Genomic DNA, 14,346 nt, shown 5'->3' with positions numbered 1-14,346 from the left:
TAGGAGAGTCGGTAATATTGATCTATAGAGAACAGACTAAGGCCAAGAAAAATGTATGTTCAAATATTTACAAGATAAATATTTGGTTTATAATTGAAGGATTGGTCAATAGCTAGTAAACATGTCTTTTGCCATTAGTGGCTGAGCAGGCCTAGAAGATGGCAGGACACAACCAGAGGAAGGAAAAGCAATTATAAACAAACTGCTATCCAAAACAGAAGAACTACAGCAGTATAGCTCAGCAAATGAAATCAAATTGAAGTAATCAAATATTGACAGCACGTTGCAACAATGCTGTCTGGAAAATGTAAGATAACCAGCATGGTGGGGACATAAGAATGAATGGGGACTGACCACTCAGGGATACAAACTACTTAAAAAGGAACAAAAGGAGAAAGGTAAATTTGTCCATGATGTAAAAGGCTCAAGACCCCAACACAAGGGGGCAGACACCTTGTAAGAGACACGAAAGAATGAATTTAGTTAAGATCTAGTAATCAAGTGTCATGTAAACACAGGCAGAAACATTAAGCGTGACACAGTGGACTGGTTCAGTGGGTACTAGTACAAATCTGTTTGGACAAGCCAGTAGAGGTAAGAATTACTGATTGCTCTCTTGCTCCTAAGGCTTCTGCCACTGACTTTTGGGGAGGCAATCAGGCTGAATGAGAGGGAGTGCTATTTGAAGCAGTATGGACCCAGAGGAAACTTTAAATGAACTTCAAAAGTTTCACTAAACATTTAGATCTTGTTTGCAAAGCAGGCATCATGGTCTAATGGAAAGAGAAGATGGGAGCCAAAAACTCCTGAATTCTATGCCCAGTTTTGCCAATAATTCACTGTCACCATGATCAAATCCTTTAACTTTGCCTGATTTTCCCCTCCACTGTGGAAGCCTGTGAAATAGAGCTGTTTATCTACATCATAGCAGTGTTGATAATTAATGTTTTTATATTTTCAAAAGAGTTGTACTTGAGATAAATATTACTAAGATTTCAAGATGAGAAAAAGTCTCTAGTTGTGAAGTGCAATTAATTCAGCATTTAATACCCTAATAGCCTGCAAAATAAGAACCGTAGACTAACAGAGTAAGATCGCAAGTTACAGAAAGTGATCAGAATAGAATGGCTTGTCAGTCTAACATTCCCCTCTGGGCTGAACTATCATCAGGTGCATTTCCGGGGGGGAGGGAGGGAGGGGTGTTCAGTTTTTGTGGGTGGGAGGTGTGACACCACACCCCATATTCATCATAGTGGTATGGTTATAATAGGATTATGACATAATTATCAGGCATTTCGCACAAGATACGTCTGGTCAGGTGTCTATGGAAAAGTTATGATTTGCTGAATATGATTACCCTATTCATATGCATATCTCGTTTTTGTATCTGAAGTTATGAATATAGACTACGTATCTGTATTTCAAATCTGCTTACTCTGGAAAACACCCACAGCTAGCCTTTCAGGTACAACAGTGATGAAGCTAGACAGTGCTAATGGCCCACCAACAAAGACAATGGACCATGGAAGAGCTCAGCCTTCCTGTAAACCTTTCAGCCAGCCTGTAAATAATGGCTGCTATGACTCAGCAGGACATTCAAGGGCATGTGACCAGACCACATGACACTGAACTCCATTTTGGTACCTGTATTTTTCCCACAAACTGGACAGGGAACTGAGTTTGGAACAAAGGGTTCCTGCCATATGGAAAAACTATATAAGGCAGGGAGTGACATCATCTCGTGGCCTCCCTACCCACACAGGAGAACTCCTGGAAACACCTGAGGAACAAAGACTGAACTGGGGGAAGTGCTGGTCCTAGGCTAAAGGAATTTCTAGCCTGTGTATGGAAACTTGACTGCCTGTATCAACAGTCAGGGCGAGACATTACCGATTCAAAGCCTATCTAGTATTTTAGGTTTAGTTTGCGTTTTTTTGCTTAAATTTCCTACGTAACCTGCTTTGATCTGTTTGCTATCACTTATAATTAGTGCAGCGGGGCACAGCGGTTCCCACGGCTCCCAGACTGCATCCTAGGGGCAACAACCTATCACGGGGTGGGGTGGGGGGGATGCAAATTGAATAAGACTGAAAAAATAGATATTCATGATATCAAGCTGGGAGGGGCTGCAAGTATTTTGGAGGATAAGATTAAAACTCAAAATGATCTGAACAAACTGGAGAAATGGTCTGAAGTAAATGGGATGAAATTCAATAAGGACAAATGCAAAGTACTCCACTTAGGAAGAAACAATCAATCAGTTGCACACATACAAAATGGGAAATGACTGCCTAGGAAGCAGTATTGCTAAAAATGATCTGGGGGTCATAGTAGATCACAAGTTAAATATGAATCAACAGTGTAATGCTGTTGCAAAAAAAAAAAAAAAAGCAAACATAATTCTGGGATGTATTAGCAGGAGTGTTGTAAGCAAGACCCAAGAAGTAATTCTGCTCTACTCTGTACTAATTAGGCTCAAATGGAGTACTGCGTCCAGTTCCGGGTGCCACATTTCAGGGAAGATGTGGACAAATTGGGGAAAGTACAGAAAAGAGCAACAAAAATTATTAAAGGTCTAGAAAATGTGACTTATGAGGGAAGACTGAAAAAATTGGGTGTGTTTAGTCTGGAGAAGAGAAAACAGGGGACATAACAGTTTTCAAGTACATAAAAGGCTGTTATAAGGAGGCGGGAGAAAAATTGTTCTCCTTATCCTCTGATAAGACAAGAAGCAATGGGCTTAAATTGCAGCAAGGGAAGTTTGGACATTAGGAAAAGTTTCCTAACCATCAGGGTGGTCAAGCACCAGAATTAATTGCCTAGGGAGGTTATGGAATCTCCATCACTGGAGATTTTTAAGAGGTTAGACAAACACCTGTCAGGGATGGTCTAGATAATACTCAGTCCTGCCATGAGTGCTGGGGACAGGACTAGATGACCTCTCAAGGTCCCTTCCAGGCCTATGATTCTATGAGTCATCAGCAAATTAATTACATGTGTTGCGGATTGTCTGATGATACATGAATTCCTCTTTCTACTAATGACTTTCCTTTAGTCTCCTTAAGACTTAAAGCACTCACACCTAATTTGCAGTTGCTCCTTACAACAGTAGATGTACATATTAGATATTTTTAATGGAAGAACTATTTCCTTAGCAACTTCCATCCAAGATACACAATGTGCTTCACAAATATTAAGCCTTGTGAGGCAGTTAATTTTCTTGTCAATTTTACAAAGGAGTAAACTGAGACCTAAACATGACTTAAGTCTGTGGTAGTGGAAAAAATAAAAGCAAGGGTATGTCTACACTGAACACTAAGCCCAGGCTCCAATTCAGACCTGCTAGGAGGTGGGGTCAGAGCCCAAGTCCAACTGGGAATCAGGTCTTGAGCTGTGTGAACGCAGCTGTGCGAGCTGCAGACCTGAGTTGGGACGTCTGTGCAGTGCAGAATGGCTGCGTTAGCACAGCTGAGAGACCTGGGTCCACAAATTGTAACCTAGGTTTACAATGCAGCATGCTCAAGCAAGGGCTTGGAAACACTGAGTCTGCCAGCCCAGGTCCCACAGACCTTGACTTAACATGCAGTACAGACATACCCCAAGCGTACTGTCTCCTAGTCATCTGATGCAGCCACCAGAGAACAATGCCTCCCTCCCCACCATCTCTGGCTAAAGGAAGCAGCATCTTGATGAGGCTTTCAACTAGCCTAGGGTTTGTAGTACATGCTATGGAGAAATGGGAAAGGGGTATATTTAAATAGTTTTACCACCTTGCCTCCATACCAGCAAAGAACTTTCATATCCAGAGCAAGACCCCAGTTGTTATTAAGAGTCAATTCTTAAGTTCCTTACCTGGAAGAGTATAAAGATGAGGAAGAGCTCATACACAACGCTGACACAGAGCCAAAACCTCCAGTAAGCTACAGAAACAAACAGGAGGTTAGCAAGGCTTCTGGCAAAATCTCAGTTGGCAATTCGTTTATCAGCAGCATGATTAGAAAACACTTTCACACAGAGCACCTGTCAAATATAAAGGGTAGGGTAACCACCTTTCTGTATACAGTGCTATAAAATCCTTCCTGGCCAGAGGCAAAACCCTTTTATCTGTAAAAGGTTAAGAAGCTAAGATAACATCACTGGCACCTGACCCAAAATGACCAATGAGGGGACAAGATACTTTCAAATCTGGAGGGGGGGGATGACAAAGGGTTTGTCTGTCTGTGTGATGCTTTTGCCGGAAACAGATCAGGAATGCAGTCTTACAACTCCTGTTAAATTAGTAAGTAATCTAGCCAGAAATGCATTAGATTTCCTTTTGTTTAATGGCTGGTAAAATAAGCTGTGCTGGATGGAATGTATATTCCTGTTTTTGTGTCTTTTTGTAACTTAAGGTTTTGCTTAGAGGGATTCTCTATGTTTTGAATCTGATTACCCTGTAAGGTATTTACCATCCTGATTTTACAGAGGTGATTCTTTTACCTTTTCTTAATTAAAATTCTTCTTTTAAGAACCTGATTGCTTTTTCATTGTTCTTAAGATCCAAGGGTTTGGGTCTGTGTTCACCTGTACCAGTTGGTGAGGATTCTTATCCAGCCTTCCCCAGGAAAGGGGGTGTAGGGCTTGGGGGGATATTTTGGGGGAAGATGTCTCCAAGTGGGCTCTTTCCCTGTTCTTTGTTTAAAACACTTGGTGGTGGCAGCATACGGTTCAAGGACAAGGCAAAGTTTGTTCCTTGGGGAAGTTTTTAACCTAAGCTGGTAAGAATAAGCTTAGGAGGTCTTTCATGCAGGTCCCCACATCTGTACCCTAGAGTTCAGAGTGGGGAAGGAACCTTGACAGCATCCCTTCTGCTCCCCCACTAAGAAATACTAATGCACAACAGGGAAGTAAGGAGCTCCACCAATAAGCTTCCCAAATTGTGCAAGTCTATTCAGGCAACATTCAAACAGCCCATTAAATCAATCCACTTGCAAAACTTGTGCGATTCCTATTCAGCTCCCAGAGCCATTGATATGCAAGATAATTCTCTTCTACATATTTTCATAGGGGTCCACAAGAATGCATCAGAATTCAGCAAGCTTTTAACACGCATGTTGAAGAGATAAGGCAAAAAAAAAGCTGAATTACATATCTCTTGCATGACTTTCCCCAAGAAAGATTTCTCAAGTTCCCCACCATACTTTATAATGACTCCTTAAAGCAAATCTGTTGCTTATTGAACTAATCCCATCTCCTTCCCCACTGCCTGATGTTACTTGACTCTTCAGCTTTACTTTTTACCCTATGCCTAGTTCAGCTTGGCAGACTTTTTTTGGATACCAAAAATTGGCATCCCATTGCAGTCCCAATTCTTTAAGGTCACTAAGCAATATTGCTGTTTTCATTTTTAGAAGCCTATCTTCCTCTGTGTGGAATGCTGCGTTATCTTAAAGGTGAGCAGATGGCATTTTTCAAAGTTTACTATCAAAACGGTATTACAAGGAGGTTAAGAAAAAGAAAAAAAAGCAAAGGGTTTTACAGTAACTACATGACAAGATCTATAGAGACCACGCAAACTATTGGAAGTTAGCTAACCTGTCTGAGAATGAGGTCTTAACCTCAGACAACATGTTTTTATAAAATATTGTGATGCTGTAGGATGGAAGATGTCCATTTGTATCATTGTTGCTACCACTGTTATACAAAGCATATCGTGTAAGGTGTCAATGGAAAGGTTACAATCTGTCAAGTATGATTATCCTAGTTAAATCCATGTATCACCACTCTATCTCAAGTTCTGAATATTGGCTATGTATTTGCATTTCAAATGGGTTTGTTCTTTAAGGTACTTTACAACTACTCTTGCCAGCCCATTGTGAATGGACTATTCAAGCTTGATGGGCCATTAAGAATCAACTCTCCAGATTGCTGTCTGAGGCATCCTCAGGAAGAGCTAAGAGCCAATGGCCACCACTGTGATTCAGCAAAACATGTAAGGGTATGTGATGTGGACATGTGAGCCCTGACTCCATCTTTGTCAGTATCTTTCCATACACAAGGTCTATAAGCATTGTTTGGGACAGTAACTTTCCATGCACATGGCAGGGGATATAAAAGAAACCCGAGTTATCTCCGTTTTGCCTCATTTCTCCTCCAATTCTCTGGGCTGCCAACTAAAAGGAGTATTTTGAACAATGGGCTGAGGATCTTCCAATCTTTGGACATGACCAGAGACTTTTTACAAGCTAGCAGATTATTCCATCACTGCTACAAAGCTGATTTAAGGACTTTGCAATCATTTGTAAGTATATGATTTAGCCATTTATAGTCCATTCTTTTCTTAATAAATTCTTAGTTTACTAAGAATTAGCTGACAGCATGATATTTGGGTAAGATCTGAAATATATACTGACCTAGGGGTAAGTGTCTGATCCTTGGGGATTGGTAGAACCTGACATAGTGAATTGGGTTTTCAGTAACCTCCCACTACATTATATCAGTTTGTCTGGAAGGGAACAAAGTACTGGAATGCCTAAAGAGACTGCATTTGGCTCCTTGTTAACCGATGTGGTGTTACAGAAGCTCGTTACTAGTTTGATCAGTATAATTATAGAATAAACCACCAGGTTTTGGGATGTGCCTGCCCTGTTTCTTGAAGTCTGCCCTTAGGGTGGAACTCTCAATGTGGTCCATTCTAGGCACCTGGTCACAACTGTTCCTTTGTGTTCCACCCCCCTGGTGTCCCTTCCACCAATAGTCACCTTCCCACAACCAGTATGAGGTTGAGTCCCATCCAAGCAAAAAAGTACACAAATAAAAGACAGGTTTCAGAGTAGCAGCCATGTTGGTCTGTATTCGCAAAAAGAAAAGGAGTACTTGTGGCACCTTAGAGACTAACAAATTTATTTGAGGATAAGCTTTCGTGAGCTACAGCTCACTTCATCGGATGCATTCAGCGGAACATACAGTGGGGAGATTTATATACATAGAGAACATGAAACAATGGGTGTTCACTCTCCTTACAGTGTGTATGGTAACACCCATTGTTTCATGTTCTCTATGTATATAAATCTCCTCACTGTATGTTCCGCTGAATGCATCCGATGAAATGAGCTGTAGCTCACGAAAGCTTATCCTCAAATAAATTTGTTAGTCTCTAAGGTGCCACAAGTACTCCTTTTCTTTTTACAAATAAAAGAGTATCTTTGGCACTTCTGGCTCCCTGCTCTGCCAATCCCACCTCTGACTTCAAATCCTTAACACTCCAACAATAGGCCCTTCTGCCTCCCATGGATCCAACCTTTGTGGGTCTCCGGGCCACCTCTCAGGACCTGGATCCTATCGTAATTCATCCCTCTTTTCTCAACATCTACACAAGTGAAATTTAGGAGACAGAAATGGGGCACAAAGAGATTGATGCCCCAAACTGTTTTTATTACATGTTTGTATAGTGCCTAGCACAATTGGATCCTGATCCATGATTAGGGCTCCTAGGTGTCATTGCAATACAAATAATAAAATCAAAACCCTGGATTGGAATGTCAACTCCCTCCAATGAGCAGAGCCAGACAGTGGAGGGATAGCTCAGTGGTTTGAACATTGGCCTGCTAAACCCAGGGTTGTGAGTTCAATCCTTGAGGGGGCCATTTAGGGATCTGGGGCAAAAATTGGGGATTGGTCCTGCTTTAAGCAGGGAGTTGGACTAGATGACCTCCTGAGGTCCCTTCCAACCCTGATATTCTATGATTCTAACCTAAACACTTGGGAGCTTGCAATCTGTATGTGAACTCTCCCATATGTCAAGAGTTTAGATTAGGAGCATTAGAAAGTTCCATGCTGTGAACTATGATTCAGAGTTTTGGCTCAGCCCACCTCTATGGTGAAGCATCCATTAGAGGAGATAAACACCTCAGGGTAAACTCCAAGTAGTATGTGACCAATTCATCTAACCATGTCCACTGGTTTACATAATGGGGAGCAGTTTAAAGAACTTTTGATTTGGGATCAGATAAGACCCATGTCCTCCAATCAGTAATCATTCCTGGGAGATTTTCTTGATAGCTGTTTATACAATGTGCCAGCTCTCTCAAGAAGCTTACCTGTCCAGGGCTACACCTGGATATTTGGCCTGACTGGTTCTGGGCAAACAGGATTCTCTACAAGAGAATCAGCATTCAAATGGTCAAGTGGAAAGAATTAGCTGTTGTGTGTCTGAGACATCATTTCCTCAACTTCCACTAGTTTTTTGCATGGTTAGTCCTTAGTTCTAGTGAAGACAGGTAAACAATATTACAAATCAGACATTAAAAACCCTATGTAAAAAGGAAACCAGGAGGAACTTTGACACAAGTACACACATTTTGTATAAGAGTTGCTCATCAGTGCTTCACTGGACAATGATTGGATTTTTAGAAGAACACACGCTATTATTTTAAACAGGATTACATGTACTTTGCAAATCAATAAGGAAAAAATATCAAATATTAGTCCTGTTTTTTAAGACTGAATTGAGCAAAGAAAATCTATCACAGGGCTAAAAAAAGTTTCTTTTCTAACAGACTGCTCCTAACACCATCTTAAAAATAGCTTCAGATGTGAGAGGTTGTGATCATTTTCAGCAAAACTGCCAAATAAATCTCATCAGGATGGCCTACTTTGCACGTCAGGGACAAACAGCAACTCTGATCTGGATAACGGAGTTCAGAGCTTCTACTTTGTAAATTCCAAACTCAGACTGAAGATTAACTTTGGTAGTTTTATTTGCAAGTTTATTAATTTAGAGAGAAAATATGTTCTTGGAATAACCAGCTAAGAAGAAAGCACACCACAGAAGTAGTGCATACAGATTACCAAACTACCATTTTAATAATGATCACAGGATTTGTCCAAAATTATTCATGTTGCTCTTTTTCCTCAGTCACGCAACACTATGAGAACAACCTTATTAGAGCATCTTCCCTCAAGGAAAAACACTAACATGCAATGTAACTTGTGCAGTGCACGTTACTTTGTTCTTGCTTATTATTGCTAGTTCTCCTTCAACAGCTGTCGGTGTCCCGTCACTAGTCTGACATTACCAAACGTGATAGCCCTTGGGAAAGGAATAGAGTACCAGAGGTCTATCAAATTTGTGTTTCTGTGCATTAGTAAGCAAGATCAATTCCAGGATAGTTTTTGTGAGGGCTACATCAACAGTTGGCTCCCTTCAATTAATGCCTTCAAATGCTTTCAAGTTAGAAGACTCTCAGATTGAAAGATACCAATTGCAAGTTTTATTCAAAGCACAAAAGCTTTTTGCCTCAAGCACCTAGACTATAAATACCACCCGACCCAATATGGAGTCAATGTTTTGTCAGAAGCTAGATTTGGATTTTGCTAAATGGGGAGTCTAGGGGAGGGAGATGCTAGTGGAACCAGTCAGGTTACTGTTTTTAAGCTATTTGACAGATCTGTGAAGTATTAAAGGAAGCCTCCTACCTCTTTTTTCCTTCAGTTAATATACATCTCCTGTGAAGACCAGCATAAACCCCTCATGCCCAAGTCAGAAAGTGAGAAATGTCTGGACTGTGATTACTAAGTATGGTTTCCCTTATGGAGTGTCTGCTTCAAGTCCTCATCATACCAATTACAGCTAGACAGCTCTTTGTAAGATTGGTATACAACTAACTCAAAGCCCATACTCATTAGTTATCAAGTGAGATCCTGCAGGGGTCTGTCCTGGGTCCAGTACTATTCAATATTTTCATTAATGACTTGGATAAAGGAGGGGAGAGCATGCTTATAAAATTTACTGATGACACCGGGAGTGCTACCCACTTTGGAAGACAGGATTAGAATTAAAAATGACCTGGACAAATTGAAGGTCAAGACAAAAAAAGCAACAAGATGAAATTTAGTAAAGACAAGTGCAAAGTACTACATTTAGGAAGGAAAAATCAAATGCACAGCTACTAAATGGGGAACAACGGGCTAGGTGGTAGTACTGTTGAAAAGGATTTGCGGGTTATAGCAGATCATAAATTGAACATGAGTGAACAATGTGATGTAGTTGCAGGAGAGGCTAATATTCTGGGGTGCATTAACAGGAGTGTCCTATGTAAGACATGGAAGGTAACTGTTCCGCTCCACTCAGCGCTGGTGAGGTCTCAGCTGGAGTAAGTACTGTGTCCCGTTCTAGGAACTTTAAGAAACCGATGGATAAAGGAGAGAGAGAGAGTCCAGAGGAGAGCAACAAAAATGATAAATGGTTTAGAAAACCAGACCGATGTGGAAAGGTTAACAAAGGAAAGAGTCACAGCTATCTACCTTTCCCAGACCTGAAGTAGAGTGCTGTGGAGCTCAAAAGCTTGTCGCTCTCACCAACAGAACTTGCTCCAATAAAATATATTACCTCACCCACCTTGTCTCTCTAATATCCTGGGACAGACACGGCCACACCACCACTGCAAACAGAATACTGAAGAGTTTCATCAATGAGACATTGGGTTACAAGATAACCAGATTTGGGGGAAACGATCTATTAGCAAGATTTAAAACAAAACCTATAAAGGAAGCAGTATGTACCAGCACAACATGCTGTAGCTCTATTGGGATTATGAGACACTTCTCCAGGGATAACAGAACCATGAAGTGGGCGTCACTAAAGACTCATTTTCTCATTGACACCCCACCAATAAACTTACCCTTCCACATCCCCCAGTGTATACGCTCTGGTTACAAAGAGCTCCCTGGAGGACTGCAACACCATGCACCTCCATGCCGGCAAGAGCCTCCCCATCCACGAGAAGGCTGGAGGTTAACACGCTCTCCTCCTAAAGGAACACTCAGTTACCTCCAGCAGGCCCTAGAGTTCACACTCTGCTGGGGAACTAGCCTAGAACAAGATAACCACTCATTCATAAAATGGTCCTTTTTATCTCCTCTAAGCGCATCAGGAGGCAGCCTATTTTTGAAATCCAGATATGAGTGTAAACATTTAATGCAACTAAGATGTTAACACATTCAGGTTACAATACTATAACATGTTTTTAGACAGACCACTTGGAGAAGGAACATGCATGGAGAAAAGAACGCTCAACAGCTCTAGTAAAACTAGCTCTAGCTGAGAGCATAAAAGCTTCTTTGTGATATGCAGAGCATAATCTGTGTAAATTATGCTACTCAGGCCTTGACTTTGAGCATGTGCTCCCTGGGCTGTTGAACAATTAGTCTGGATTTTAGTATGACCATTGTTCAAAGGATGAAATTCACATAGAAGCTTCCTTAACCACCCTGTTTCATAGATCTTTCACCAGAATCAAAACTACAAGCTTCCGTATAAAATTCTCCCGCTTTCAACAGTCTATAGTTTATAAAAGGTAGAAGATATTTCTAGATGCTTTAGAGCTGAAAACTGTATGGAGCATATGTCCAAGAACATCTCTGAAGTCCTTAAAGGCAACAAGGTCTTTCATAAACAGAATAAAAAAAATAAAGAATTGCCATGTAGTAGGCTGCCTAGAAAGTGGCGTTTTAAACTTAAAACAGTTCAAGTTTACTGCTGTATTTCTTCAGTTGTCTCTTTGCAGAAGACAACCTTCAACTTTAGGTTTCTTTTTAATCTGCCTACCATTTCTTGGAAAAACAGGATTCCCAACATGAAAGGTTAGGATGAAATAATGAGAAATGCTTCGGTTACAGTTTTCTCTAAGTGATCGCAGAACTTGGGGCCTATACTCAAGTTTAATATGCAAGTCTATATAACGGTCCCCATTCTTATAAACCATCATTACCAAAACATAAAGACCGCCAGGAAAAAGAATCAGCAGCAAGAAGTTTGATTACTTCTACAGTTCACCAGACTCAACACATAGAAGTTTTATGTTGCTGTTTTATAAAGACTCCCTGAAGTCTTACAGCACAAACTTAATCAATGGGGCAGAAATCTTGCACACAAAGTAGAATAAAGGCCCTCTTGTAATTTGTCAGATTACCTGTAACAGCAGTTCCATAACCAAGTGAGTTGTTTACATCTGTGTCAATTAAGGAGCAGAAGTCCAGTCCAGTTACATTCCAAAATGGAATTGTATAGGTAAGGTGGAGCTGAGGTTTAAGGAATGATTTGATTAGCTTCTCCAAACTGGGGACCATGTGAGCCTTTTTGCTAGCAATATGAAATGCAGACCAGGGACAGCTGGGTAAATCCCATACAATTAGCTGATTTAAAAAAAGCAGATTGCATGCATAATATGTACTGTTTAGAGTAACTGTTATTCCCCTGGGTTAGGGGGCTGTTTTCAGACAACAGAAAGAGGGAATGTTTAGGGCTGCTATCTGACAAGGATCTCAAATTCCTTTTAAGTGTCCAAATGATAAATAGGGGAAGTAGTCTTGGAAATACCTGTTGGATAAAAGAGATCTTGCACTATAAGGCAGAAACTGTGGGTTTAAGATTACCGGTTGTATGTATGTTATGTAGTTGTATCACAATGTTAATGAACTTACACTGCATATAAAGGAAGTGTGCTATAAAACAAAAGTTATGAATGCTAACATTTACATCCAATTATATAAACTTAGAGGCTATTTATGAAATGGTAAAATTACTTCTACAGAGTTAGCAATTTATTAGACACTTGGAAAAAGTTAAATGATTTAAATTACCTGGATGAGGTCTTGAAAATGGTCCATCTTTAGCTTGAGTGACTCCAAAACATAAGAAAACTAAGATACTGGCAACAATACCTCTGAAAATAAAGAACAAACTACTCAATATATATTTGCTTCACCAACCCACTCCAAAAAAGAAAATCATGACAAAAAGAATCTGTTTAAATTCTTAAATGTCTAGAACATCTTGTCTCTTTATACTAGTGTAATTTCCATAGATGAGTTATAATTTCCAGTGAGATGCGTGTTTCATCTTTTGCAGTTTTTGTTATAGGAGAAACTGGTACGAACCCGTATATTTAGGTTTTCTAACAGTGCATAATACCTTTCATTATAAAAGATTCACGACCTTTTCTGAAAAGCTCTTAAAACCTCCATAGTTTAAAGGTCTTCGAAATTCAGCAAGGAGAAAGTCCCTGGGCTAGAGAATTGTTTTCTTTGTCCCATTAAATTCCATTCAGGTTTTGCTGAGCTATAAATGGTTGAAAATAACCATTTCCCTTCTCACTTGTGTTGTCTAGGAATATGTTAGCCGAAAATCACTGAACATGAATATTCCAAGACCATGCCCATGCAGCAGCCAAATCAGCAACAGACACTGCACTGGAACACCAGGAAACTGCTGCAGCAGCCACTCTGGGGGTTGGGGAAGAGAACCAGGCCAGGCTTCCCCTGACTACCCCATAGACCTGGCATCTAGTCTTAGTGCCCCAATCCCACCTCCCAGACACCAGCTTTCTCCTGCTACCAGCTAGTGTTCGTCTTGTAGTTCAGGTGGTAAACATTTGTGCTCCAACGTGAAGGTTCAGTTTCAAACTCTGCTGATTATTTATGATGGGAGATGGCTACAGTTGTAAAGAACAGAATTTGTTTTTAAAGACTAGGGAACTGCATGCAGGAAGTATTAGAAGGACGTTCTTTAGATTGCAAATGCTTCGAAAGTTAGGAAATACCAGATTTAAGATTGCTTGTGCTTTGAAAAAAGATGTGAAGATTCACTAAATGGTCAAATTGAGACTCCAGTGTAACCTTTCGTAATGCTTGTATTCTTGCCTATCCAGACTTCCTAATATATTTCTTCTACAACGTAAATTAAATACAAGCCTGCTTTTTTAATTAAAAAGAATGAATGACAACTATAACACCAGACTCCCTGTCTCACCTACCATCCTTGTAACAGATGGCACACCATGCTGATCCAGTACTCAGATCTCTGAACATGAAGTGACTCATGGGCATGGACAAGGGGTCTGAGGCAAGGCTGTTTGTGAAATTTTCACTAAATTTATTTGAAGACCTGCAAATCTATTACAACTTCAAGATACTGGTATCTGTGGAACTTTAACTTATTCCCAAACTTTCAACTCTTGTACATTTAATATTGTTTGAGTGCAACTTGTGTAAGTTTCACCTCATGTAGCAGCCTTAACTTAAAATGCTGTTCTCCTTGAAACTATGGAATAATGGCACCTTCTCCCTCTTCACCTGTTGCCCCAAATGGTTAAAACGAAAAACCACCTGAAGAGCTAGAGGTCTGCCCGTTTTGTACTAGAATGCTAATATCCTCAAGAGTTACCATCTGTGCAGGATGGTGTATTTATCTGAAGGTATTAGAGAACTTGTTTTTTGAGAGAAAAAATTAGATGTAATTATCTATTGGCTTGTCACCTTACGTCTATCTACCTAGGAATATGTCCTGGTGCTGAGGACATCAGCAAC

At 40.3% G+C, this 14,346-nt stretch overlaps 1 protein-coding gene across 3 annotated transcripts in view; it reads right to left on the bottom strand.

Moving 5' to 3' along the window:
• PTDSS2 (phosphatidylserine synthase 2) overlaps positions 1–14,346 on the bottom strand; it is a 67,431-nt gene that overhangs the window by 23,352 nt on the left and 29,733 nt on the right. For all 3 annotated transcript variants that reach the window (XR_014712026.1, XM_084630858.1, XM_084630859.1), the window contains exons 3-4: positions 12,622–12,704; positions 3,853–3,920 (exon numbers count right to left, since the gene is read on the bottom strand). Coding sequence is in view for 2 of the 3 variants with exons in the window: in XM_084630858.1 (XP_084486984.1) it covers positions 3,853–3,920; positions 12,622–12,704 (151 nt within the window). In the remaining variant the exon portion in view is untranslated. The remainder of the gene's footprint in view (positions 1–3,852; positions 3,921–12,621; positions 12,705–14,346) is intronic.

The sequence above is a fragment of the Lepidochelys olivacea genome (assembly GCF_965140295.1).
Source record: "Lepidochelys olivacea isolate rLepOli2 genome assembly, chromosome: 6".
NCBI classification, from domain to species: Eukaryota; Metazoa; Chordata; order Testudines; family Cheloniidae; genus Lepidochelys; species Lepidochelys olivacea.
This window is presented reverse-complemented; position numbering and strand designations above follow the sequence as displayed.